General features: G+C 41.2%; 1 protein-coding gene across 2 annotated transcripts in view; it reads right to left on the reverse strand.

Annotated features, from left to right (window-relative positions):
* The window catches only part of ADAMTS12 (ADAM metallopeptidase with thrombospondin type 1 motif 12), a 167,624-nt gene that overhangs the window by 46,066 nt on the left and 97,160 nt on the right, over positions 1-24,398 (reverse strand). For both annotated transcript variants that reach the window (XM_074569924.1, XM_074569923.1), the window contains exons 8-14: positions 23,969-24,112; positions 23,182-23,326; positions 19,094-19,186; positions 18,705-18,850; positions 17,681-17,850; positions 10,076-10,209; positions 3,131-3,251 (exon numbers count right to left, since the gene is read on the reverse strand). In XM_074569924.1, the coding sequence (XP_074426025.1) occupies positions 3,131-3,251; positions 10,076-10,209; positions 17,681-17,850; positions 18,705-18,850; positions 19,094-19,186; positions 23,182-23,326; positions 23,969-24,112 (953 nt within the window). The remainder of the gene's footprint in view (positions 1-3,130; positions 3,252-10,075; positions 10,210-17,680; positions 17,851-18,704; positions 18,851-19,093; positions 19,187-23,181; positions 23,327-23,968; positions 24,113-24,398) is intronic.

Here is a 24,398-nt window from a genome sequence, read left to right on the forward strand (position 1 = left end):
GCACTTTGGCTGCATGGAAAGGAAACAGGGGTAGCAGAGAGACCATGGCCATTCAGTCCCAACCAAGCTGGTCAGCAGATAACTGGACCAGGCTAAACCTCCAGGTTCAGGTGAGTACAGCCAGTTTCCTTGTTTGCCCATCACCTTGCTAAAATTCAGCCCTTCACAGGAGTGACATACACCTAAACTTTCCTTCTGACTGGCAGAATAAAACACCTCCACCCCTACTGTACAATCCCTCATTTCCTATTTTTCATAAATTTAAATGCATTTTCCCCTTGCTACTGAAAGTTGGAAAATTCATTTCCCCCTACAACACAAAAGGGTGAAGACAGGACAATTACCCATCCTTCTGACCACCACTTGCTTCCTAGCCACTCCTTCCCAAGCAGATCCCTTTGTCTGCCCCTTACAAGATCATTCTCCTTTTTTGTTACCCATTTATCCCACTCTCCCTTCACTTGCCACACTCTTTGTCCTACCCCAGCACTTCTCATCCAGCAGCACAATTTATTCTCCTCCCAAATGAGCCTGCACAACCTGCAAATGTCATATTCCTTTGCAGTCATCAACAACATGAATAAGAACAGGGATTTCCACTTTTAAATACTCCACCTCAAAATAAAAGCAGGCTCTTCTACCTTAAAAAAGGGAGAGCTTGTGACTTCTTTGTCCAGGCCTAGACCTTGTTTTTCAATGCCCTGCTCATGTTGCAAGCTCTCTGCCATAAGAGTTCATCTGACGGAACTTAAATGACTTTCCAGTGAATCTCCTGAAAATGACAGGTGCAGACCAGGTACTTGCTAACAAGGAGCAGACCCAAGTACTCGCTCATATTCATGTCAACAGCTGAGACCATGTGCGCACATCAGACGTCTTATTTGTTTTCCATCATGAAACTCCAACTGAATCCATTACACAGATGATGCTGCCATTCCTGCAACTGTATTGGGAGCCCCTGGACCGCTACTCCCATTTTGCATCCACAAGAAAGACAAAGAATTTTAAAGAAAATCTAAGTAATAATACAGATTTTAAAACTTTTCTTTCTGAACATGAGGCAGTAAGACTTCAGGTAAAACCGATCACTGCAGTGAAAGGCTGAATTATTAAAACTCTTTCCTAGTGTTTCATTAATCTGACCTGGCAACTTAGTCAACTTGCAGACAGAATACACGTTGCTGCAACACCAGACCCAAGAAAGGCCCTGCTGCACTGAGGGTCTGAATAAAGCTTTAAATCAAAATATAGTAGCTTTGATTTTATATTTCTCTGTGCCATTAATCATAGAAAAAACTCTTGAAATCTTCCTGCCAGCAAGTTTTGGTCCAGTTTTGTTACCTATACATAATTTATGAGCCTGAAGTCTTTGTGTTTACATAAACTGTTCAGTAGCCACTCTTCCATAAATCTGTACTGCAAGACAGAATACCACAGCACCCGTCAGAGACAACAAGAAGCCAAATATTGTGAACAAAACCACTTTCCTATTCTCAGTTTAACACCTGTGAACACCAGCGAGACCCACACGTTGTCTTAAAAGCTGAGGAGCTCACCAACCTCTGCCTTTCCTGACACTTTTCCTTAGTTTGTCTGCAATGGAGTCAACGTCTGTAGAAGGGAAAGAATCTGCAGAATCAATGCATTTTTTACTGAATCTAAGAAAAGCGATGAAGTAATTTTACTTAACACTGAGTATCCCTCTGCATTATCTGTCAATGAAGCTTATTGAATCTTCGGGAAAGGAAAAACCAAGTGAAGATGAAACACAAAATGAATTTAAACAGAATAAGAGGATAAGAGGCACTTATCCTCCTGCGCGTTACAGTACTGGACTTTTTTAGTAAAACTGTTATTTGAAAATAAACTTCACATCATCTGCAGCCTTGGAAAATCCATACACAGTCAAAGGCAGAGTGAAGTTTAGAGTAGCAGAAGCAAAAGATCAGAGGCTGGAGGACTACTGTAGCATTGGAGGAGAGGGAGCTCTAAATTTGGCTTTGTAAGTCTCACGCATGTACACAACCAGCACTGCTGCATGATTGCAGGCATCTTCACAGTTCACCTGTGGGATCCAGAGGGGAGGAACGCAAATCCAAGTACACAGTACAGAAAAAAACCTGAAATATGAAAAGTGCTTTTCCCCCCAACTTTGAAAAAATGTATCAAACCAGTTCTAAGTTATTAGCACGAATCATATTTGTGCACAACAGAGTTACTCTTTTTAAAAAACTCACAAAGCCAAAAGCCAGTTAAAGCCATGCTTCATGGCAGTTTCTCCCTCCTCACTAGCACGGTACCAATTATTGCTCTTAAGACTTCTCATCGCCGCACCAGCCTCTTTCTTCAGCCGCAGACCTCCCTCTCGGCACACTCCTCAGTGCCCCATCTTCGCACCTCTCTCCCTCCTGGCATGGTTTCCCATTCAAAGCTCATCCTGGCTGTCTCTTCCATGTCCAGCTCACTGCTGTGGTTCTCATTAAGTTTTAGTCTCCCACTCCCTGTCTAGACTCTCTGGCTCCCATTCGTCCCACACAAGGCAACTTAAAGCCTGAATGTCTCACTGCCCTCAGTGAAGAAAGGCTCAGTCCTTGAAGGGCTCATTCAGACCACCTTAACCCTGCAGGGAGTTACTCTTCTCCCCTTTCAAGCTGTAGGCATCCTGCAGAAAATTCTAGAGCAACCAGAAGTGCGAAGTTCTGCATGGACAAGAGGTGGCACATGGTCACCAGAACCAATGGTATCAGATTGAAGACACTCAGAAATGAATCCCCAAAACAATCACTCCAGGATTTTCTTGGTGCTTTACACTGTTCAGAGATTTGGTCCAGATTTTCCAAGATGGTAAATTACATTCGTTTTTTAAATGCACTTGCTGTTTTTGGTTTTATTATTCCTGAGTAACTTGTGCAGGGCCTGTTGGTCTCTGACATAATTTTTATTAGATAAGGTGAACTTAAAAAGCACAGACCACAGATCTTTTCTGGCAGAAGCATGATTCACTGCGAAACATCCATTTACAATTTCCTACGCAGATCAATCACTCAGTTTGCAATGAGAAGCACTTAATCCTTTTTATGTAGAGAAATTACTTCTGCAACTGAAGAGTTTAAAAAAGGACCCATTTTACCAAATCCTTCACTTTGATTAAACGTCATCTTCACTGTACGACAAGCAGAGCCGTCTCCCAGGCAAACTCCACACTGGTCTTCAGTTGCATTGGAATTTATCTCATAATCACAGCCAACAGCCTAGAAGGAAAAACAGTTTCAGAATAAATGTGGCTTCCACAATAAAATACTCACAGCTCACATATCGCTGTCTTCAGTGTACCCCGCTCTTCTAAGAAGGGGGAGAATCAATTTTGTGGAAGAGTATATATCCTACATAAACAAACTAATAGGAGAGATTGTTATATCTAGGTCAAACTCATGTGCATTGCAAGGTGAGAAACAAGCAAACAAGCAACCACCACCAGCATGTCACGAAACATACAGAAGTGACCAGCTACTTCAGATGGAAATGTGCCACCCAAATGGACTCAAAATCCAGGATTGGCCAATACATCTAGGATTTGTGTCTGCTTTCTTATGTCATAGAAGGATCCATGGATTCCCACGAATACAATGCAGTATCAGAACTGAAATCTCTGTGTCAGCTTTTTGTGGCTGTCGGACAGTGCAGAACCTCTAATGCAGTCAAACCTCTGGGCAAAGAGAAGCTCTTCATCAGGCATCAATTTTTATACACCTGACAGCTGCTTCTTCAGCTTGCCGGGATGGGGGAAAAAAGAATTCTAGTAAAAACTGATTTTCCAGTTCATGCTTGCTACAGGGAGAAAGTGAGAGAAAAATTTATTCATACTGAGTCAGGACAAAACTTCTCCCTTGCCCAAACCAAAAATTCTGTGCATTAATGCTTTTTAACTTCAACAAAATCTTCATTTGGTTTTGGTGTGTTTTTTGCCTCTCCTTAAAAACTAGCAAGGTTTCAGAACACAACCTGATGTTCAACACTTCATTGTTGTTAATAGTATCTAAGATATCCGGAGGCCTGTGATTTAGACAAATAGCCATAATTCTGGTGGTATGTAAAGTTTTTCTCATCTGATTATTCTCAAAATAAACTTTCAAGCGAGATACCTGCCAATTTCTCTAACACCCTCTTGATGTATGAAAATCTGGGTATCCCCTCTTTTGATTCTGATTTTATTTTACCACCACTAAAAGGTAAAATACATCAGGTTCAGTAAAACGTAAAATACATTTAGCTCAGCTACGGTAATCTTCTGTAAGCTTCTGACAGGAAAATCCATCTATTAGACTACTCTAGGTATAAAGGCTCCTGCATTTTCTAATATTTTTCTGTCATTTTCAGCTCAAGAAACATCTTAACTTTGCCTCTATGCGCCAGCCATTTAACGAATAGCTAGAGAAGCTGCAGAAATGGAAGCAAGGAAAGGTCTCAAGTTACAAAAGGTGTTAAACTACGTCGAATGCATTTCTACAGAGGATTCAAAAAAGACTCATCCATCAATTCATGGCCAACACTTAGCCTGCTCTGAAAAACAATGGCCAAAAAGTTCTGCAGCAGCCTTAGCTTCTCTCTCAGTGAAGGCTACTTTCAGAAAAGGGAAGTTTTTGTAAAGTCTTTCACCCTGACACATCTCGGCACCAAGGATCACATTTATGAGCAGTACAAAACGTTACAGAGATAAGCACATGTTAAGAAGGTGACTACATTTTTTACCCCAAGCATGTCACTATTCAACCAAGGATGGATTTAATGAAATATTCAAAGTACACAGACGCCACTGCGATTAAGTGCAGGATGCTTATTTATCTTGCCAAGTTCAGATCTGACTCATCACCTGCTTTCTACAGATGCACTGCAGTTTATCAATTCCTAAGAATTTAAAGAAGTAGGTGTGTGGCTATTTTCTTAAAGTGATGCATTCTGCAGTATATTTACTATACTATCAGTATGTTTGTTAATCATTTACAAACAGTTTTTAGAGTCATTGTTATCAGGTTTACTATTAGACCAGAGGAGTAACCAGGCTCTCTGGAGAGTCCTGAAAATTGACATTTATTTTGTATTCCATCCACATACTCACTATTCAACAGAAAGTTGGAGAAAATCTGGAAAGGGAACCCTTGCACTTAACGTTTTGCTATCATATAATATCACTAATGAGTGTTCTGGATCTCCTCTTTTGAACTTCTTTAAAACAATTACTTGTCTTCAAATTGTACCACTTTTGCCAACTTAGCATTTTCTGGTAGAAAATGCATGTTCTTGAAAACGTTCCTGTTCATCTTTATTTACTGTTCATGCTTGTTTGGGTGGTTGCACCCAGAAATAATTTATCTAGTTCAGGCTGTCAAATAGACATTTTGAAATGAACATCACTGAGCATATTTCCCTTCTGAGTACTGTGTAGTGTAAAAATCCCCAAATGCTGAACAAATTAGTCCTGAACTGCTGCACTGGCATTAGCAAATTAGTCTGGTAGCCAGCACCATGGTATCATCAATTTCCTGCCTTTGGGGTGCCAATTAGCGTCACTGCATGGGCTGTACTCTGTACCAGCTCAGTCAGGGTCAGCTCAGATCTTTCCCATTTGGCCACACATTTTCTTTAGCAACACATCCGTGGCATCAAAATATGACATCACTATGACACGAAGGGAATCCCTTTGTCCTTTCCGGTAACAACAGAAGCTTGTATTTTGCCTTTCCTCTGGTATTTGAAACATCGTTTGTGTCTGATCAGACATCACAGCCTTACCTATCCATGCGGCAGGGTGGGGTGCAGGGGTGCCCAAGAATGAGGCACCGCAGACAACTGTGGCAGGGCAGGCAATTCACCGTGTCTCAGTCAATAAAGCCTTCATCTCATTCCCTAGCTCTGGGGTGCTGCTGGTGTTGCAATGACCTTTATGCAAAGACCATTAATGACCCCCACAAAGTATATATTCTCAGGTGTCAGAATAAACAGCACCAGCAGTCATTCATTCTAAGTACACTTACATGAGCTTTAATTTCCAGGCCATGTTTTACTTTCCCGGTCCAGTGAATATCACACTACTTTTGTCATCCATTAGATTCATTTCTAGATGCTTCCTCCTCATTGCTTTCCTCATTCTTCTGATTCTTCTAGATACGCACTAGCCATATTTTCTAAAACCGCCTTAAATAACATGCCACAAATTTCTCCCAAATTGCCTCTTAAAAGGGATCTGGAGACTAAATGCAGGTTACAAAACAAGAAAAAAAAATCAGTAGCATCTTTTGCACTCCTACGTCCTTGTGCACCCTCTGCCAGCGAAAGCTGCTGTGCGACAGCACAACCAGTGTGTGCCATGGCACGTGCAGCGCAAATCAGCATCCCTCCACACAGCCCTTTGCCGTTGCCCCATTCACCAACAGCCTTTCTGACGCACCTGAGACGAGCTTTATTTCTGGTCCCAGTACACAGTGCGGAGGCAGAAATAATGACCTGAACTGCATTACAGGAAGGAGAAACAATTTATTTCCTGCTGCTCAGTGACTAAAGGGAACACAGCCAGCAATATTACCCTTTTGTCACTTCCAGAGGGAGAGACTTTTGTGTCAGATTGGCAGCAGGGGGCGGATACAAAAAGACCTTGCTGTCACTGAAGGGTACAGCCTGGACGTACTGCCTGAATACCAAAGTTACGTGGATGCTACATTGTGCTGTTAAGCTCTTCCTTCTGTTTGTCTCCCCAGCTGCCCTCCAAATAAAGAAATTACGGTCATGTCACGTTGGCCATGACGTTGGCTTGAATGGGGAGAAACGTGTCCCGATTTGCCTGTTTCTCTTATAATTTGCCTAGATGGGTCTGAATCAATGTCCTGTTGGGGTAGCAGTCTGAGGAGGAGATTGAACCATAGGTAGTGAGAGGTAGAAAAGCTACTACAAAAAAAAAAAAGAAATGTGTAATCTGCTTTTCAGCAAGGGAAAAAAACACCTTCCTCCCTAGTACTACACAGCTGTGTACTTCTCCAATACAATGTTAGTCTCTCAACGCAACAGTTGTGAATTACCACAGAGAACAGCTCACAGATTTGCATGATCGAAGGTCATTTAAGCCTATTAAAATTCTGTGCAAGAGATGAATGCTTGTTAGAAACAGCAGAGACCCAGGACCTGCACCCTCAGCGTCTGCACACTCTCAGTGCACATACCACGTTAAGCCTTCACTTTTAGATGATGCCATGGCTTGTATTTGACCAAATTCCTCAGTCGTGTACGTATCACTGCTCAACAAACATACTCTGGTGGCAATACCTTTGCTAATCAACACTGGGGGAGCAACTGACTGTTCTAGAAAGAATTAAGAGTGCACTTGTAATGTATAATTTAAAACACAGGAAGACAGTATATGTGCTTTAAAGATCTTCTAAAAAAGGGGAAAAAGTAACACTCAAAGAAAGGATGAGCGTGGAGGAATATGGTGAAAGAGCAAACTAGTCATGGTATATCTTGATGATTTTAGATTAAATTACTGACAGATCATGTTGACTCCCTCTACTCAAAGCTGTTTCTAAGTCGGGTATCATGACAGGAGGGGATCTAAGAAGGTACTGAAGGAAGGCAAATACAATAAAAGCATTAAGGGAACCGCATCTCTCATCTCCTTATTAGCAGCACCTAGAAGAAAAGATGGTTGCAACTGCAGGCACGTAGCTTTGAGATCCCACTTTGCAGGCGCTGGCTCCAGCACTGAGTGATCTAACAGCCTTACATGTGTTTAGGGAACTCCTCTTCTGTGTACGGACAAAGCTGAGAGGACCTAACTATTTTACATGCCAGATCCTCAAATGAAGCTTGTCTTTGAAATAAGGCAAGTTCTAAAGGAATACCACACCAACACCTGACCGGTAAGGCTTCCTTCTGCACTGAGGCATAGGCAGAACTTCTAAAAAATTAGGACACATATATTGAACAAATTGCAAGGGCCAACTGAATCAGTGCTAAGTCTGTACTTACCCACTTGCAAATGCACAGTATGGCTTTGCCAAGGTGGCTAGGAAAGCAGTGACATTGAATCTGAGTCTATTTTGTTTGACATATCCACTAGGAAAACTCTGAACTCTGTTGTTAAAAAAGAGGTACTCTGCACACCAAACACATGAGCAATACGGATAGTGGATCTAATGTATAACATCTCACCATTTTAATTTTTTGCTCAATTTCAGACTTAAGTGAGGCGTTATTTTAGTACTCAGAACAAATGTGAAGTGCTTTTGTGAGATATAGTACTGAAAACCAGAACAGGGCTTTAATAGACGTTGCCATTAATGTTTGTGAACTCCTTTGTCGTATCATTAGCAACATGCTGCTACTGGAGTACAGGAATGATGTACCAGACTAATTACATTAAATGCATTTTCAGATTTATTCACTGTAACCTGTAATGTATGTATTAACTAGCTGGACTAAAACACTAGTGAATTATACAGAGATACTTGAAAAAGCTTCTTCTCAAGTGTCACGTTGGATACCTATTTCAGATAAAATCACATTGTCTTTCAGAAATGTGAGCTATTTGGCTAACCTATACATCATTTGGTCTCATCATCTCATTTGGTGGCAGTTGCATGATTATATTGTTCAGTCTGGGATTCTGACTCCAATTAAATCTGTTTGTCAGAAGCAGTAGTCAACATGTGAAATGCTGACAAATCTGTGTTTAAGATAGCACCAGTGCCTTGGAGGAAATTTTTTAGAAAGGCTTTGAGTCCCCAGACTATTAATATTAAAGTATATCTAGTATCTACAAACTGCAATTAGATGGCACTTAGGCCTTTCACCATGATAATCAAAAGGCCCACCCTGGCTCTCAGCAATGTCAAGCAGAATCTCTTGACTGCAAATTTGAGCAGAATCTTGGTAATTCCCTTCCACAAATTCATGTCCTGCAAAGAAAGCTTAAAACAAACCTTTTATTGCTGCTTTCTGAGGCACTGGCATTCTACTAAAATAGAGTCTTCAAAGTCTTCAGAGACGATATACCAGTGACCTATTAAAAATGTGGACTTTTCATCACTAGAAATCTTTAAGAAAAGAATGTAAAAATGTCAAAAAATGAACATGATTCTGTAAAGGGACGAAACAGATGATTTCTTGAAGTCCCTTCTAGTTGCATTTTCACATGATTCAGTGACTTAGGATGTAAAATCTCAAGCTCCCTATGGTAAGCTAATCAAGTTTCCACATGGCACTTCTGTTTCCAAAGGTGTTAAAAACAAACAAAAAAAACTATCAGCCTTCTAGTGAGTACAGGATGCAAATGCCCAGTTTGAAGAAATAAATCGTCGTTGTAAATTCATCCCCTACAAATAAAGTACTCAATTTATTTATGAGAAATTCACTAAAACCAATGCTAAGACTGTGGGTGTTGCAGCAATTACAGAAGACACCTTCAAATGCCACAAATGCACACATCATCCTGGAAACCAAATATCGACATGCAGAATATGCAGAGAACTTCATACTTATTCTTCAGTAAACAGAACATTACTGAACTATACATTCTGTATTTTCCTGTTATCTCATTGTACAGCGTTATTCAATTTACTATTGCAAACTAAGAGAATTTTTACTGCCCTCAAAAGCAAACGTCTGATCCTATTAGAAGTCAGTTCAGAACTGCTACATAACGTGTAATGTTAAACTGCATTTTCATTAAAAAACCCACAGACAGTGGTGACATCAATTACAACCCTAAAGCTACATCTCATCAGAAACAAACAGATTTTCTTAAAACTGATGTTTTAAAATAATGGAAGAAGAAGAGAGAGGAGTTAAAAGGTACCAAAAGTAATTAGCACTCACTCTAATAGATTCATTAAAAAGGATGGAAACGACTCTTATGTCTACTTGGAAAAGCTGTTTCTATAAATTTGTTTCCATGATCATTAAAAATGTGATAAAATGGAGTGCTTTGCCTTGATCCTCCAAAAAATTGTTAAACATTTTCTCATAACTTAAACTTCATCCATAAAATAAAATTGTAGAGAAAGAAACATGCAAACATACCCAATACCTTACACATGCCATTAATACAGATATCTCGGCTGTGCCTCCCTTCAAAGCAAGGAGTACCATCAGTGACTGCATCAAGCATCTTCTCTGAAAAATGTCCGTCTATGGGGCGACAGTGGAGCTCACAGGGGTTTGCTGAAAGGAAAACAAAGACACTTTCTGAGAAAATACTTCAGAGGGACATTGAACTGTAATGCCCCCAGAATGTCTTTACAGCAGCATCCACTTGCTTTCCCTGGCATTTGCTGACAGAAATGGCCTAATTAGAAGAGTTAGCGGAGCCAGGGTCGTATTGCTAACAGAGTGACACAAGACTGATAAATGCCACTCGTGGACTTGTAGGAAGGAGCTGGAGGCTGGTGCTCTCACGCCTCCATGCTCCCATGTTAGCAGCTGTCTGGCTGAGCCAAGGAATAATGAGGCCGGCAGCTGTGATGGAGAATGGAATGGGAAACCAGCAAAACCATCTGTCATTAGTGAGGGGAAAGGAGGAATGTGGGGGTGAGATTGCCAAGGACACTGACAAGCAACAGTTTTCCACCAGCTGATGACTGAGTGACTTCAGAGATAATTTATAACTGCTCATCACCACTGCCAGCCTCTCTCAGAGAGCCGTCAAATGGTTGCTTCTCATCTTCTGCATGTCAGTAGAGTGTCACATCACTGCTTATTTTCAGCTATCTGCTGGCACTTAATAAATTATTTCAAACACTGGACCTTTTTCCTGCTTGGCAACTTATGAAACGGGAATAATATTGGTGGGTCTGACAGATCCAGGCTGTTCTTGAATAGATGTGCACAGAAGCAACAGGGAAGAGAAAAGCTGTAGCAAAAGCAATCTGTGGATCTCTGAAACAAGATTTTCTGCAACAGACGAGCATTAGTCCGTTCCATCCATGGAGTATGAAGAGGCGAGGGCACATTTCCCTACCTCACAGACACTGGCCCTTGGGAATGGGAAATTTTAAAATTCAGGCTTAGGAGAGTCAAAGCACACAAGTTTGGTAAATAAGTTGTGTACATGGAAGATGAGTTAGAACTGAAACCGAGGTCAAAGCAAAGACAGATATAATCCCTGCCATTATATCACTCCCTGGAAAGGCTCCATCAGAGACAGAGCTATCTGACCCAGAAAAAAAAAATCATCCACTGTCATGTCAATGAGGGACAGCAACAGAGGACCTGTCTTCTGGTTTTGGTCTATTCCAAGACTCCAGTCTGGCCAGGTGCTAAAGCAATTTGTTCAGGCTCAGCAAGCTGAAATGCTTTGCTGAGCAAGGCAGTGGGCCTTAAAACTGCCAGTCAGTAGGGCTTTCAAGGCACCATTATTGAGCCATTTTAATACAATCTCCCTGTGTGCTGCAGAGGTGCCTCTGCTGAGTGACAGTTTCATCCTGTGCCTGACAGAGACAACAAAAGCCGCTCCCTCAGTCTCAGAGGGATGCAAGGTAACTATACATCTTCCACATCCCGGCTAATGAATGTCTTTCTCCCTTTTCCTCCCCTTCCTCCTTAGTTGCCCTGGCTTGTGTTATACAAAGAACTGTGTTTTACATTAGAGGAATTTCTAGTAACAGGAGGAGAAATTCAAACTTTTGCTAATGCAAAGAAACTAAATAATCTACAAAAGGGTTTATTCTTTGGAACAGGGAAACTTGCTTTCATTGCTCTGGTCTGTATAGCACCAGCACATACACAGCACCATGCAGCGCGCAAAAGTGAGAGCAGCTCCTGCCCCCAAAGAGCTTGGAGCTCGAGGACTGAATCCCACACAGCCTGAGCTTTAAAACTGTGACTGTCATTCACGTAAACAGGATCTCTGCAGAACTGGGATCCAAAAAATAAACAAGGGACACTAAAGGAAATCCAAAACTTTAATGAGGAGTTTAGTGTTTTCCCACTTGTCAGTAGAGCCAAAATGGCATTTTAGGACTGACAACAATGATGTGCTTGTGGCTTCTCAAACAAAGATGCTTTCGTAAAGGGCAACAGAGTGATTAGAGGCAGAGGACCAAGGTTATAAAACTGGTGGAATTCAAAGTGATGTGAGTCATGATGAAGAACATAGAGGGAGATTCTACAAAAGAGTCTCAGGCAAGAACATAAAGTTTGTAATCCTTATCAGCTCTCAGTTCCTCTGACAAAGCTGCCAGCCGCAACATCCATCAGTTGTTCTGATAAGGGCTGTCATGATAAGCCATACAAGTAATTTTACTTCTATCTGCAGAAATCTTTTTCTGGCCATGTGGCTAATGTGATTACTTTAGTGCTCTAAATTTTGTTTCACCTTACTTATCTTCTCAACGCACCATTTTTTAAACACAAAGCACAATACGCTTATGGAAAGGAGAATCCCAGAATTCCAGCTAGTCTGTTACCTGCTCAGAATCAATCCTGATGGATACAGACTTTGTATAAAGCCACTTCAGCTTTTACATTGTTCATAATGAAATATGTAGAGCAGCGGTTTAATATCTGGATCTCCTCCCTTGCTGTGTGTTGACATAACGAGCAAGATGGTATCCAATTTCATTTCAGAAACCACTGTGCAAGAAAAAGCAGGTAGTGCTGACTGCTGACATCTTCCTGTCATAACTATGATGCTCTCCGTATATAACTCAGATAAAGTTTGCAGAGCAAGGTAACCCCCTTACTAAGCCAAAATAAAAAATTATATAAATAACAAGCAAACTTTCAGACTTGCAAAGGTTTGTGATGTAAAGAAGGGCTTTCTAGGCATGAAAGCTTTCCTGGTTTTCCTAATTGTAGTAGCTGATCTAAAATTAGATCCTACCTGTACCCACAGATTTTGTATTGATTTTCTTCCCGTTGGTTTTCTACTGAGCCCCACTGGCAGTGAGAGGATATTGCTCCCTCCCCACAATCTCAATCCTATACAATATTTAGACTACTGCCATCATTCTCAAAGTTATTTTGATATTTCATCTGCACAGAACGGTGGTTAGGGCACCACTGAGGAAATTATCCTAGCACTGTATTAGCCATTCATTTTCTCAAATTATTTACTTATCTATCTTTATTATCTTTTTACAGCTGAGCTCAGGGACCTGACAAAAGAACAGGGCTCCGTTATTCTAGGACTATAAATAAACGACACCAGAATCAGCTGCTGTCCTCAAAAAGCCTAGCATTTTAAACACAAAACAGATACAGATGTAGAAAGTTCTTTTAGCTCCTATTTTCAGATAGAGAACTGACACACAAGGAAAATAAACAAATTTCCCAAAATGATGGAAGAACTTGAAAGAAAGGCTGGCATTGAATTCAGATTTTCTAAATCTTGTTTCAGTCCTCAAAATCTAAATAGACTAAACTGACACCAACATGAGTGCTAGGGTTGCTCAAAAGGACCTCATTATATCAGCTGGTTTAGTTTCATTTACTTCAGCAAGTTTGGTTACTTCATGGTGAGACTTTAACAAAAAGGCTGTCACCTTAGTAACTTTTAGGCCAAAATATACAGAAATTTTTGCAATCCGGCATATGCATGAAATACTACATCCAATCTGTGAACTCTCAGTATATGCATGCTATATACCCTTAGAAACTCTCTTCAAGTAGTTGTCATCTAACTCACTCCACCTTCTCTTTTCTAGAGTAAAACTTGCTTTTCTCAGCCTTTCCCATAAACTATGTTTTTCAAATCATTTGACTCCCATGTTGCTTTCCTGTAAACCTCCTCCAGCTTGGCTGCATCCTTCTGGCACTGCATTGCTCCTATCTGGAGAGAAGATTTTAGCTGATCTGCCACCAACACTCAGCAGCCTAGAAAAATTACATCCTGGTTTTTATCCATAGTGCCCACAGCCTGAACCAAGATTATGCTGCCGATTTGAATAGGGACAAGATCAATCCCCTAATACATAGAAGAAACCCAGACGTAATGAAATTCCAAGCCACAGAACTTCCATAAGTGCCCCAGTGACTTACTTGTAATCAGAAGGGGACTGAAGAAGCAAGCCAGCAAAGCTGAGTAAAAATCCCAAAATTCAGGCATATGATTTTTTTTCCCCTGTGTGTATTATAATGGATCTCAGATTCACCAAGTGTAAACAGAACAACGTGAAGATAACTAGAAAGGGACATATTCCCTTCCTAATTTGTATTTGTTGCCCTCACAGCTGACTCCCATGAGTTCACATGCAGGAAGGATCCAGCTTAACCTGACTGAGAAGGATGTGATTAATGTGTCTGCCAGCAGATGATAAGGCTTCAATATTTTTTCCTACTTCACAAGAAGAAAAGTGGTGGGCCTCTTCAAGCTCTCACCTCTGTGAGAACTCAGAACTGGATGAGGATATACAAAACAAAGAAAATTAGAAAACACAATTACCAAACACAGATAAAACAGGGAAAAAAAGGCTGAGGTGAAGCTACTTCATCACTTTAACAAAGTTTGGAACTCCAAGAGAAATTTTAATTTCACAGCAGTGGCAGCAGAAACACTATCTCACGTTAGCTCAGCCCCTGTGATGGTACCAGTATAAATCTTACTTGATACACAGACATATTTTAGAAAAAATATGAAATGTAAAACACTTTAGCAACATAACCCCTATCTGCCAGTACATGAGATGATCCTGGCACTGATTGAGAAAAAAAAAAGTATTTATATGGTTCAATGAAGGACTCATACTTATTACATGGAAGTTAAGCCCTGAGAAGCTATCAGATTCAGATAAACGTAATTTGTCAAAAGATATGAAATAAATAAATGTGGGGTCAGCCTGATGGCAAGAGAAGTAGATTACCACCAAAGTCTGACTAAAGTGTAAAAGCAGGGGCCTGGGTCATGAGAACAATTCAGAAAATCCAGAGCTGTGGGATGCTTTGAACCTGGAACCCTTGAACCTGGAAGTCCCCTTCATGTTGAGACTCCCAGGGATACTCAGGTGTTCCAGCTTGAGCACATGGGTTTCTGTGGTCCGGGGAAAAACCACAATGGGACTATGCAAGTTCCCCAACAGGCCCAAACTCACATAAAACAGAAGGGAAAAACTCAATTGGAACCTTAAATATAGTTAGCCTGGGTAACAGCCAGATGTCATTCACGGCTTTTCTGCCCGGTTGCTTGTTAAAGTTGCTTGTGGCATCTCACCTTATATTAAATCATAAGCTATTCAAAAAAGAGTCTTTGTTCTCTTCTGAAGGTACAATTTACATAACAGAAAAGAACATTACAACAGCGTTTAATTATGTGACATTCATTAGAACTGGCTTATGTAAGCTATGAAATTAAAGCCAGGAGACAGAACTGTGACCATCTAGACCATTTATTGTTTTTCCAGCAGGATGAAGGAACACAGAATGTCTAAAATGTCACAAATGTCTAGCTCAGGGTTTCATCTCCTCAACTAGATGCTTCCAGACAAAAACCGTTATGTGCACTGTGGGTTTGTGTTTCCCCGTATACCTCATGTGCAGCACAAGATTTAAAATGCGTGATAATAAAACAGAAGCCAAAACTTTCTTGGCAGCAAGCTAAAGTAGCACCAGAGTGTTGTGAAAAGTCTTTGAAACTGAGGGAAAAAGTAAGCGAAGCCAGTGTACACCGATGAAGACTGGTGGACATATGGTGGACACGGTGATTAAGTCTCCAGAGCCCTGAAATACCATCTCTTTTTTTTGTGGGGGGTTTAAAAGAGGCTGTTGGTTTGTTTCTGTTGAAAGTCTTGGTTTGTTTAGGAGAAACACTCACAAAAAAGGCTCAAAATGCTCCATCTCACAGCGACAGCACTGTTTCATGAGTCTATTTGAAGTTGTTTTGCCCAGGATACCTTTAGCAACCAGTGGAAGGGGAAAGAAAACTTGAAAATGAGATGGGAAGAAAACTCTCAGATGTATTTCAGTGCAGTAAGTAACACCGGCTGGACAAAACTGGAAGCAGTGTGCCCATGATACACCCCCACCCTCAATCATACAATGATGATGTCAGATGAAGGATCAGCACAGCGTTTGGCCAACTCCCTGCCTAGATGAGTGCTCCTAGGAGAGGCTGCCTATCTGAGGAAGCCAGGACTTTTGTACGTTAGAGTTTAGCAGCAAGAAAATACTTCGAATGCTGTTAATGGAATGTAAGAATGAAGTTACAAATGTTAAGGACCTCACAGATCATGGGGTAGACATGTAACTCTAGACTGAAATTCTGGCTGCTGAGAAAACAGGTGAAAGCAGTCAAAAAAGCTTTTTAAGCCACAGAAAAAATACTTGCATGGTATTTGAAGGATTTTTCAAAAAGTCACTGAAACCCAGGATTTTCCAGATGAAATATATCAGGGTCAACAACCCAGCATTGTAAAGATAAGTGGTTTGTCTGTAAAGCTCCAATAAGCTGTATTTATATATGGCAGGGACATACCACTGGCCTGCCTTCCAGTGTGCAGGAAGCATTTGATTCATGATTCTTGATGCCCTTTAAAAGCAGACCTTCTGCAACAAATGCATATGCAGAACTACCAGTTCTGTAGCACTGCCCTAGAGAGGACATGAACAGTAAGGCTGTACTCTGCGGTGATACATGTGAGTAACAGAGAGGGCTAGAATCCCAATTTCAGTGACTGGTGACTGCAGAAAATGGTTTATGAGTTTGTCTTTGGACTAAGTCTTAGGCTGCTAGCATTTACCATTTTTGTTTTACTGACAGTCCTTCTGAAAGTCTTTTTCTATCGCCCATATTTTCTTTCGTGAAAAATTTTCCTGGAAGCCTGTCTGCTCCAGGTTCATCTTCGATGGCGTATTTGATAGATGAAATTGAAACTGTAGCTGAAATTTAGGAAACCCATTCAGACCTGCCAATAACTGTGAAAATGCAATGAACATGCTGAAAATACTGTTGGCAAACAAAATTGAAGGTTGAGTCTTGAGCTTCACTTCACTACCTGGTTAATATTTTCATTAAAAAAAAATATTGCTGGCTTCTGCTGGAAAATCTACTCCTTACATTTAGGCATACATTGAGAATCAAACTGCATGGTAATAACTACTGCCCCTGTATTTAGTAGCTAGCTGGTACAAAGCAAATTATAAGGAAGAGGCATCAATTCTGTCTCTACAATACAGGGCAGTACAATATCGAACGTGCTGAGGCATTACTTCCTCTGTGTGGTGCCAGGTACACTTACCACGTAGAACTGAGTTTGGAAATAGTAAAGCCACGTTTGTGCAGCAGAGGAGCTCTGCTTACTGGGTGCAGTGATGCCTGCAGGCCCAAACATGCGGCTCTATGCTACACACTGTACTTCTTGTTCTGCAGTTGATACTAGAAAAGATTTTTCAGGTCTATCCCAAACAATTAGTATAGATGTGACTTCAAGAGCGTTTCTTAGTGCAGTACCTCTCCAGGAACTGGGTAGTTACACTCACAGCCATTATCACTACACTTTTGCAAAGACATCCATGAGTAGAGGATGACCACTGCCTTTGTGTATACACAAAAGGTACACCTGCATATGCAAGCACACCAGATTTTTCTCGCTAATTAATTACAAGACTTATAATTCAGTGACTTCTTGCCCTCATAGAGGTTTCTCATAGGCCTGTAATTCGACTTCTTGTACAAGACACTAAAAAAATTGTAGCTTCGTACCTGTGTTATAAACGGGCACCCAGTGGTAGAATTCATTCTGGTAGGGAACTGTATCAAATTCACTGCACTGCATCTGACGAAAGGTTGGCAGGCCTTTGCGACAGGGGCTAATGTTACACATGCGATAGCGTTTCCTTTCTCCTGTGCAGTAGTCTCCTCCAAACTGTGGTCTAGAAAAGGAACATTGAGATTGGGACATAAGATTCTGGGTAAAAAACAATGTTAAAAGAGCAATGTCTTGCAGGTTCCAATGGGATAACAAGGTGAATCTGAATCCTTGACAAGGTAGAGATGCCATTCACGTGCTCAAGTGCCTAAATATGTCAGTAGGGAGCACAGAGATTTAGACAAACCTTGTATCCCAAAGAAGTTCTTGGTACATTGCCTGGTTTAGCTCACAATAAATTACCTTATCAAATCAACTCTCCCAAAATACTGTATTTTCCAGAATGTTTGACAGTTCTTCCAGAAAAGCCAAGTGATTTCTGCTGTTAGGCACCCTCTTAGCGATTTCTGAAAATGAGATGTAGGGTCTTCACAAACTCAGATATGTTTTAGAAAATTCTGCCTTTCATGTTCTTTACCTATGAACTCATATGTCTGAAGTTCAAACAAAGCTGATGACTAGAACAAAACATGAAAGGTGAGTCCTTGATTTCCCTCAGGAACAGATTCCTAGCTATTGTTCTCACCCAAAGTTTGAGGACATTGATTTATTCATGGCAGTACTATTAAAGCAACGTTTCTATTATTTTGGCAAAGCCTGAATGCTAAATAACACGATTTTTTTCATTTCGTGTAGAAATAAGCTCCATGGAGGGTAAGGATTAAAGAAGAAGATAATGATAAAAAGGTGAGCCAACTGAATTTCACTCAGATATACTTAACTGGGAAGGAGAGGTGTTCAGTGTCTGTCTTGCTGTGGCACCTGCTGATAACAGTCTCATACAAAAGAGTTTCCAATGTCGTAAGTACCTCAAAGATCTTGAACAAAAGGTAAGAAAAGATTGTGCACTCAGCTTACTCTGGGTTATCGCATGGTCTCTCTGCGCTCTGAACTCCTGCCCCACATGTCCTTGTGCAATGGGACCAGGACGACCAAACACCCCATCCGCCATGGATTGCTTCAGGAGTCTTGCCTACCGTAATGCACTCACCAGAGAAGCACCACTGAAGAGAGAAGAGAAAGGACAAACAGCTTAAGATCGCTGTTGCAGGAAAATGTTATTGTGAATTATTTGTTGTTTCAGTCCCTGAAGGTCCACAAAAAACTTAAGTGGAAATGTGGAAATGTAAACGGAGATGTCACAGGATGCCCCTCCTTCATGCTAAACAATGGCAGAGCTACTCGCGGTTCCTCCACTGCCCTTCGCAGGCAGTGCAGCTTGCAGGCAGTGTGGCCCACACCGTCACCTTGTTTTCTCCGCACCGAGTTCCATCTGCAGCTGCATCCAGTTTGGAGCGGCAGGAGCCTTTCACCGAGCACCAGAGTGTTTGGCAAAGGTTCTGGAAAAGAAAGAAAACTGCAGCAGTCTGAAGCAGAGTTGAACTCCTATGGCCAAGGTTCTCAAAAGTCTCCCACAGTTCTGTACATCCATTTACACAGCCTGATTTTCTGCATTTCCAGAAGCAGATGTTCAGGGTTATCCACAAGTTAGGCCCCACCAAGGGTCCAAATTTAGGCACTCCTCATTAGTGTACAAGGAGGGAGTATTTGACAAATACGAAATGGTGAATACTTTCTATCAAGTGAATCATCTGAACTATGTGAGTTTAAATATTCTCCTCACTGGCTGCTCAGCTCCCAGCTACACACTGGAAAAATGGCTTTACAAAGTTTGCGCGCTACTGTGTATAGTGGACTACTGTGAACAGAGCTTGTGTTATTTTCATTTAATGAGTACTAATGAATACAATGTTCAGTTTTGCATTGCTGTCTGCCTGAAATAATACATTGAAATCAAAGGTTAGAGAAGCTAGCCAGGTAAGTAAAAACAATGTCATGTCTCCAAGTACAACAGCCAGCTTAATATGCATGGAGGTCCCAAAACCGGATGAGGAAAAAGAGAGCAAAACACAGGTCTCTTAAAACATCAGCCAAGCAGACGTCAAAGAAATGACCTAAAAGAAGAAGTCCAAGCTAGCTGGCAGAGAAAAAAGCCCAGTGGGCTGGGCAGAGTAAGGGCTCTGGTTAGTGAATGCTTCCATATTAAGTTACTGAGAAACTGGTGCCGGTTTAATGCACTACATTGCCAGTAAAGCACAGCATTTCAGCTGCTGCTCTGCACGCAGCGGCCAACTCCACAGAAGGGAGAGAAACTCCTGAGGGTCACCCAAACCAGCAGGGCAAGAAACATTACAGCTACCTTATAACAAGTCTTCTTCACTCAATCAGAACTGCTCTCTAGGGAGCGAGGAGGACAGACACCCAGGGCTATTCCCCCCTCCTCAGTTCACATGCACACCCGCTTCTCTTTTGGTTGACACGCAGGAGCCCTGCATGCTTGGAACTCCTGAATGAGCAGGGCTTTGTGTGCAAGACCACTTCCAAATTGGAGAAACCAGGTGTGTCGGAGAGACTGTGCACTCCCAATTGGAACAGCAGAAGGAAAAGCCCAGGGGGCTCTGGGCCAGCTCTTGGCTGAGGGTGTTTGAACTGTAGAGCTCAGCAGTGGGAGAGGGAACAGAGCTGGCAGCACCTACCCATGAAGCAGGGACGCAAGTGTCATCAGAGAAAGGGGCCAACAAGAAAGATCCCATTAGCAGCTCCCGCTGGGATTCTCAGAGTAAACGACGTGCCAGGTTTGGCAGCCAACCTAGAAACTGGGCACTTGTGAAACTCCATCCCCAGTGAGCTAGCAGCAACATTTGGCTGAGTGTGAAATGCAAAACTTGGCTGCTGGTTTCTAACCTGCTTCTATTTAAAACAGCTACGCTTGGTCATGGTCCGTTTTGAGAGAGTTGCCCTTTATTTACTTTCTGCATTGTGTGTTCACCTTGGTTTTCATCTAGAACACCCAAAAGCAAGATGATAGTACGGAACATCTCAAAGCACTTCAAATCTCCAGTTGAAATACAAGGGCTGAGGCATGGCATCTCGGCTCTTTTAAGCTGCTTTAGGGCAATGTGTAGAAGTCAAAGGTTGTTTCACAGTTCCCTATTTATAGTTCAGGAGTAGCATTACTTCGCAACTCTTTGTGAAGCCATCGTTGTCAGGTTCTTCTGGCAGAGCTACCCAAGTGTTACAGCTGATGAATTTTCTTTCATTATGAAATTAATCCTTTATTTTTAACACTTGTATATAGCATACATTTTGTGCTTTTTAGTGTGTGAAATGCACTCCTGCACTGTGCTTCAGATGCCAGAGAAAGGCACAGAAACCAAACACAGCTTTCCACTGACAGTTACATTTTTATGAGGTGCACTCACAGGTTTCAAAGTTCATGGAGGAAATTCTTTAGCTTTGCAAGATTTTTTCCATATTGATCTCCATGTATCAGAGCTTTTTTCCATCTTTAACAATACTGAAATAACAACAGCACAAGGAAAAGCACTGTTTACTGTGTGCTTTTGGAGGTAACAGCCAGAAATTCATGACTCTACCATGGACTCACTGCAGGGCAACTGATTTTTATCATCAGCAATGTGGTACACACTTTTCACCCAAGTCCAAAAAGCACACTTTCACTGCAGTCAGTGGAAGTTTTAGAGACAGAGGGCAATAAGATAAAGATTTTGAGCTCCTACAAGCTGCCCTATAGGAAGCTATAGATCTACTTACCACTTGGAAAATTGCTCCCCCTAATCTGTATTTTGCTTTTCTTTTCCTTAATAGAGGGACAATATTTATGTACTTCACAAGATGCTTGGAGGACTTCCTACCTAAATGGTTTGTGGAAACCACTAACTGAATTCTAAAACTCACTCTTTGTAAGTGTTATCACTGAACCCCTGGGCATCTTCAGCTAAATGTCGATTCTTCTCTCAAAAAGAATCCACAGATCTAATTCGGTCAGACATTAAAAGTTACAGAACAAACGTAGCCTGATCAGTGAGCAAGTGTTAAGTTAATCGTGGAAAGGCAAAGAACAGTCAGATCTCTTAGATGAAATGACTATAGTGATCATTCAACATGCCAGGCAGGCCATACTATTCATAATTCCTTTCCTTGACAGTGCAGCTACCTGCAAAACACAGGCCTTCCCGTAAAATGCAAAATGAGGTGATATCGATTAATTTTCTGACATATGTCTAGCTGTAAAATTGGTTAATCAGGAGACATTGAATGTAAAGGTCTACTAGGTTCAAACTCAAGGAGAGAGAGAATGAAACAATACTGCAAAATTATACTTTAATTTTCTGTCTGTACCAACAGACAAATTGCAGTAACTGAGGAAACTGGAACAGCAGATAATGAAAGCAATCTTTCAATCCCTGCTTCAGATTCACCAGTTGCAGTTCAACATTGGTAATCATGTTATCTATTAAGGCTGAGAAGATTAATCAGAAATAATCTCCCTAATAGAAGGGTAGATAATTATCTGAATGGAATAAACAGTCAACATCAGCAGTCCCCAATCCACAGCTGTGCACAATACTTTGCCTAAAAACCCCTCCAGCTCTGCTGATAGCCATAACACCACTTCTGCCACAGCCCCGTTTAACATGTGGAGCAAGCTGGATGCTCTCTACAATGTTTACTGTATATTGCTGCCCAAAACACAGCAAAAATTAGTGATCACTTAGCTAGACTAGCACTTGAAACCACTGTTTCTGAACTGTTTGATGTAGAAAAATGCTGCATGGAGCCAAATAGCTCTGAAAATGCTAGGTACACTTAAAATACCACACCTGTGCACCTTAGCTAATATAGCCTCTCACTCTGCAGTGGCTCCTAGCTCGTGTAGAGAGTTGTGCTGCTGTGATTATACTGCTCCCGTGCATCACCACACAACACTGTTTTGCTGTACTGTGAGAGAAACCCCAGGGTACTTTGTAAATTATGTATTTCCACATAAAAACCTCATGTTTCATGGGAAAATAAAGATTCTTCAAGGTACACAGACTGAAATTTCCTTTAAGTAGTTAGACCATCAGGAGTGTGAAAAATCAGGACATATGGGAATAGAGCACAACCCTGATTTCTCTTTTCCTGAGTTCTCTTCCAGGAACTGAAGATTTGTTCCCAGAATGATTTGGTCAGTTGAAAGCTATAAACTTGAAGCATCTTGATCTCTAAAATGGGATTTAAGCTGCACTGATAATTTGCCTAAGATCAGCATGCAGGTCTTGCAAAATACACGGCAAACAGTGCAAAAACTCACTTCCAGAATCTGCAGAGCAGAATTAAAACAGTGTTTTCAACACTGCATATCTGGCCTATGAGACTCTGAACATGCTGCATCTGTAGTTAGCAACTAAGGTTCGCTGGCTGCACTTCCACCCTCTTCAACAAGCTTAAGTTCTTATTAGGAAAATGAAGAAAAACATATAGCACTTACGTCCACATCTTCACAGAAAGTAGCATTGGAACCATACTGAAGCTGGCACTGGTGATGCACATCATAAATCACTCCAGGAGCAATGACTGGGGACTTTAAAACTTCTTTTTGGGGGATATCATCCAGACAGAATCCCCATCCACGGCTAAAAGAACAAAATTGCATATCAAAAAAAACCCAAACCACAATGACACTTTTTTTGACACTTCTATACAGACTTTCAGTATCTAATTCTTAACGGTAATTTTTTATACGGCCTTTGGAAATAGTCCAGATTCCAGCTAAGAGATGCTGAAGTGCTGCTAACAAACAGCACTCCATCTAGTTAGGGAGGGTTACAAAGGCAAAATATAGCTTGTAGAAGTGGAAATATTATGAGGTCATTATGGTTTGCACAGTGGCTTTAGAACACACTACAGCCTCTGCTTAAAGATATACCATATTGCTGCTCTTAAAAAGATGATAATGAATTTGAACAAGTCATTGAAGTCAAGAACACATCATCGTGGCCAAAGGCAAACTTTATGATGTTCCATCAATGTCCTTGATGGAAAGGCTTCCTTCTTCCTGATAACTGCGAAAAGCTGCAGGTTGCACCAAACCTGAGCCAATACGACAAGATTTGACTTCAGTTCCAGAAAGCAATAATACAATGGAGCTTTTCCCAAATACTAACTGAGCAATAAGCTTAGGGATTCAATAATACAGGATTTACTTTAAACTCCACAGAAACACCTCATACACAACCGTACTCATTTCAGGGAAATGCTACAAACTGATCACTCACTCTAGGAAACGTGTGATGTATTCCTTGCTGCACTGCGACCAGGTGAGTGGAGTAGGATCATACTGCAACTGTCGGGACATAATATACGGGCGCTTTCCAACAGGCTCGCAGTCATTCTCTTTTCCATCGTGCTGGATACCAAAACTGGAGATAAAATTAACAACATCTAATAATTCCAGCTGATTGGCCTTACCACAACACTCATCTATGGGTTCCACACTGTGCTTAAAAAGACACTAAGGTTGCTTCTTCCCCGGTGGGCTGTAGATACCCTTTGCTAAAAAAAACATATAGAAGATACGACCCAAAGCCTACAAAAAATTCTACACTCCAACAGGCTTTCAAACATGTCTGTTATGCACAGCAATATTGTCTGGCACAAAGTGAAGAACAGATTGCCACAGGCTACATTCTGGGGTATTTTTAAGGG

The sequence above is a fragment of the Larus michahellis genome, chromosome Z (assembly GCF_964199755.1).
Source record: "Larus michahellis chromosome Z, bLarMic1.1, whole genome shotgun sequence".
NCBI lineage: Eukaryota > Metazoa > Chordata > Aves > Charadriiformes > Laridae > Larus > Larus michahellis.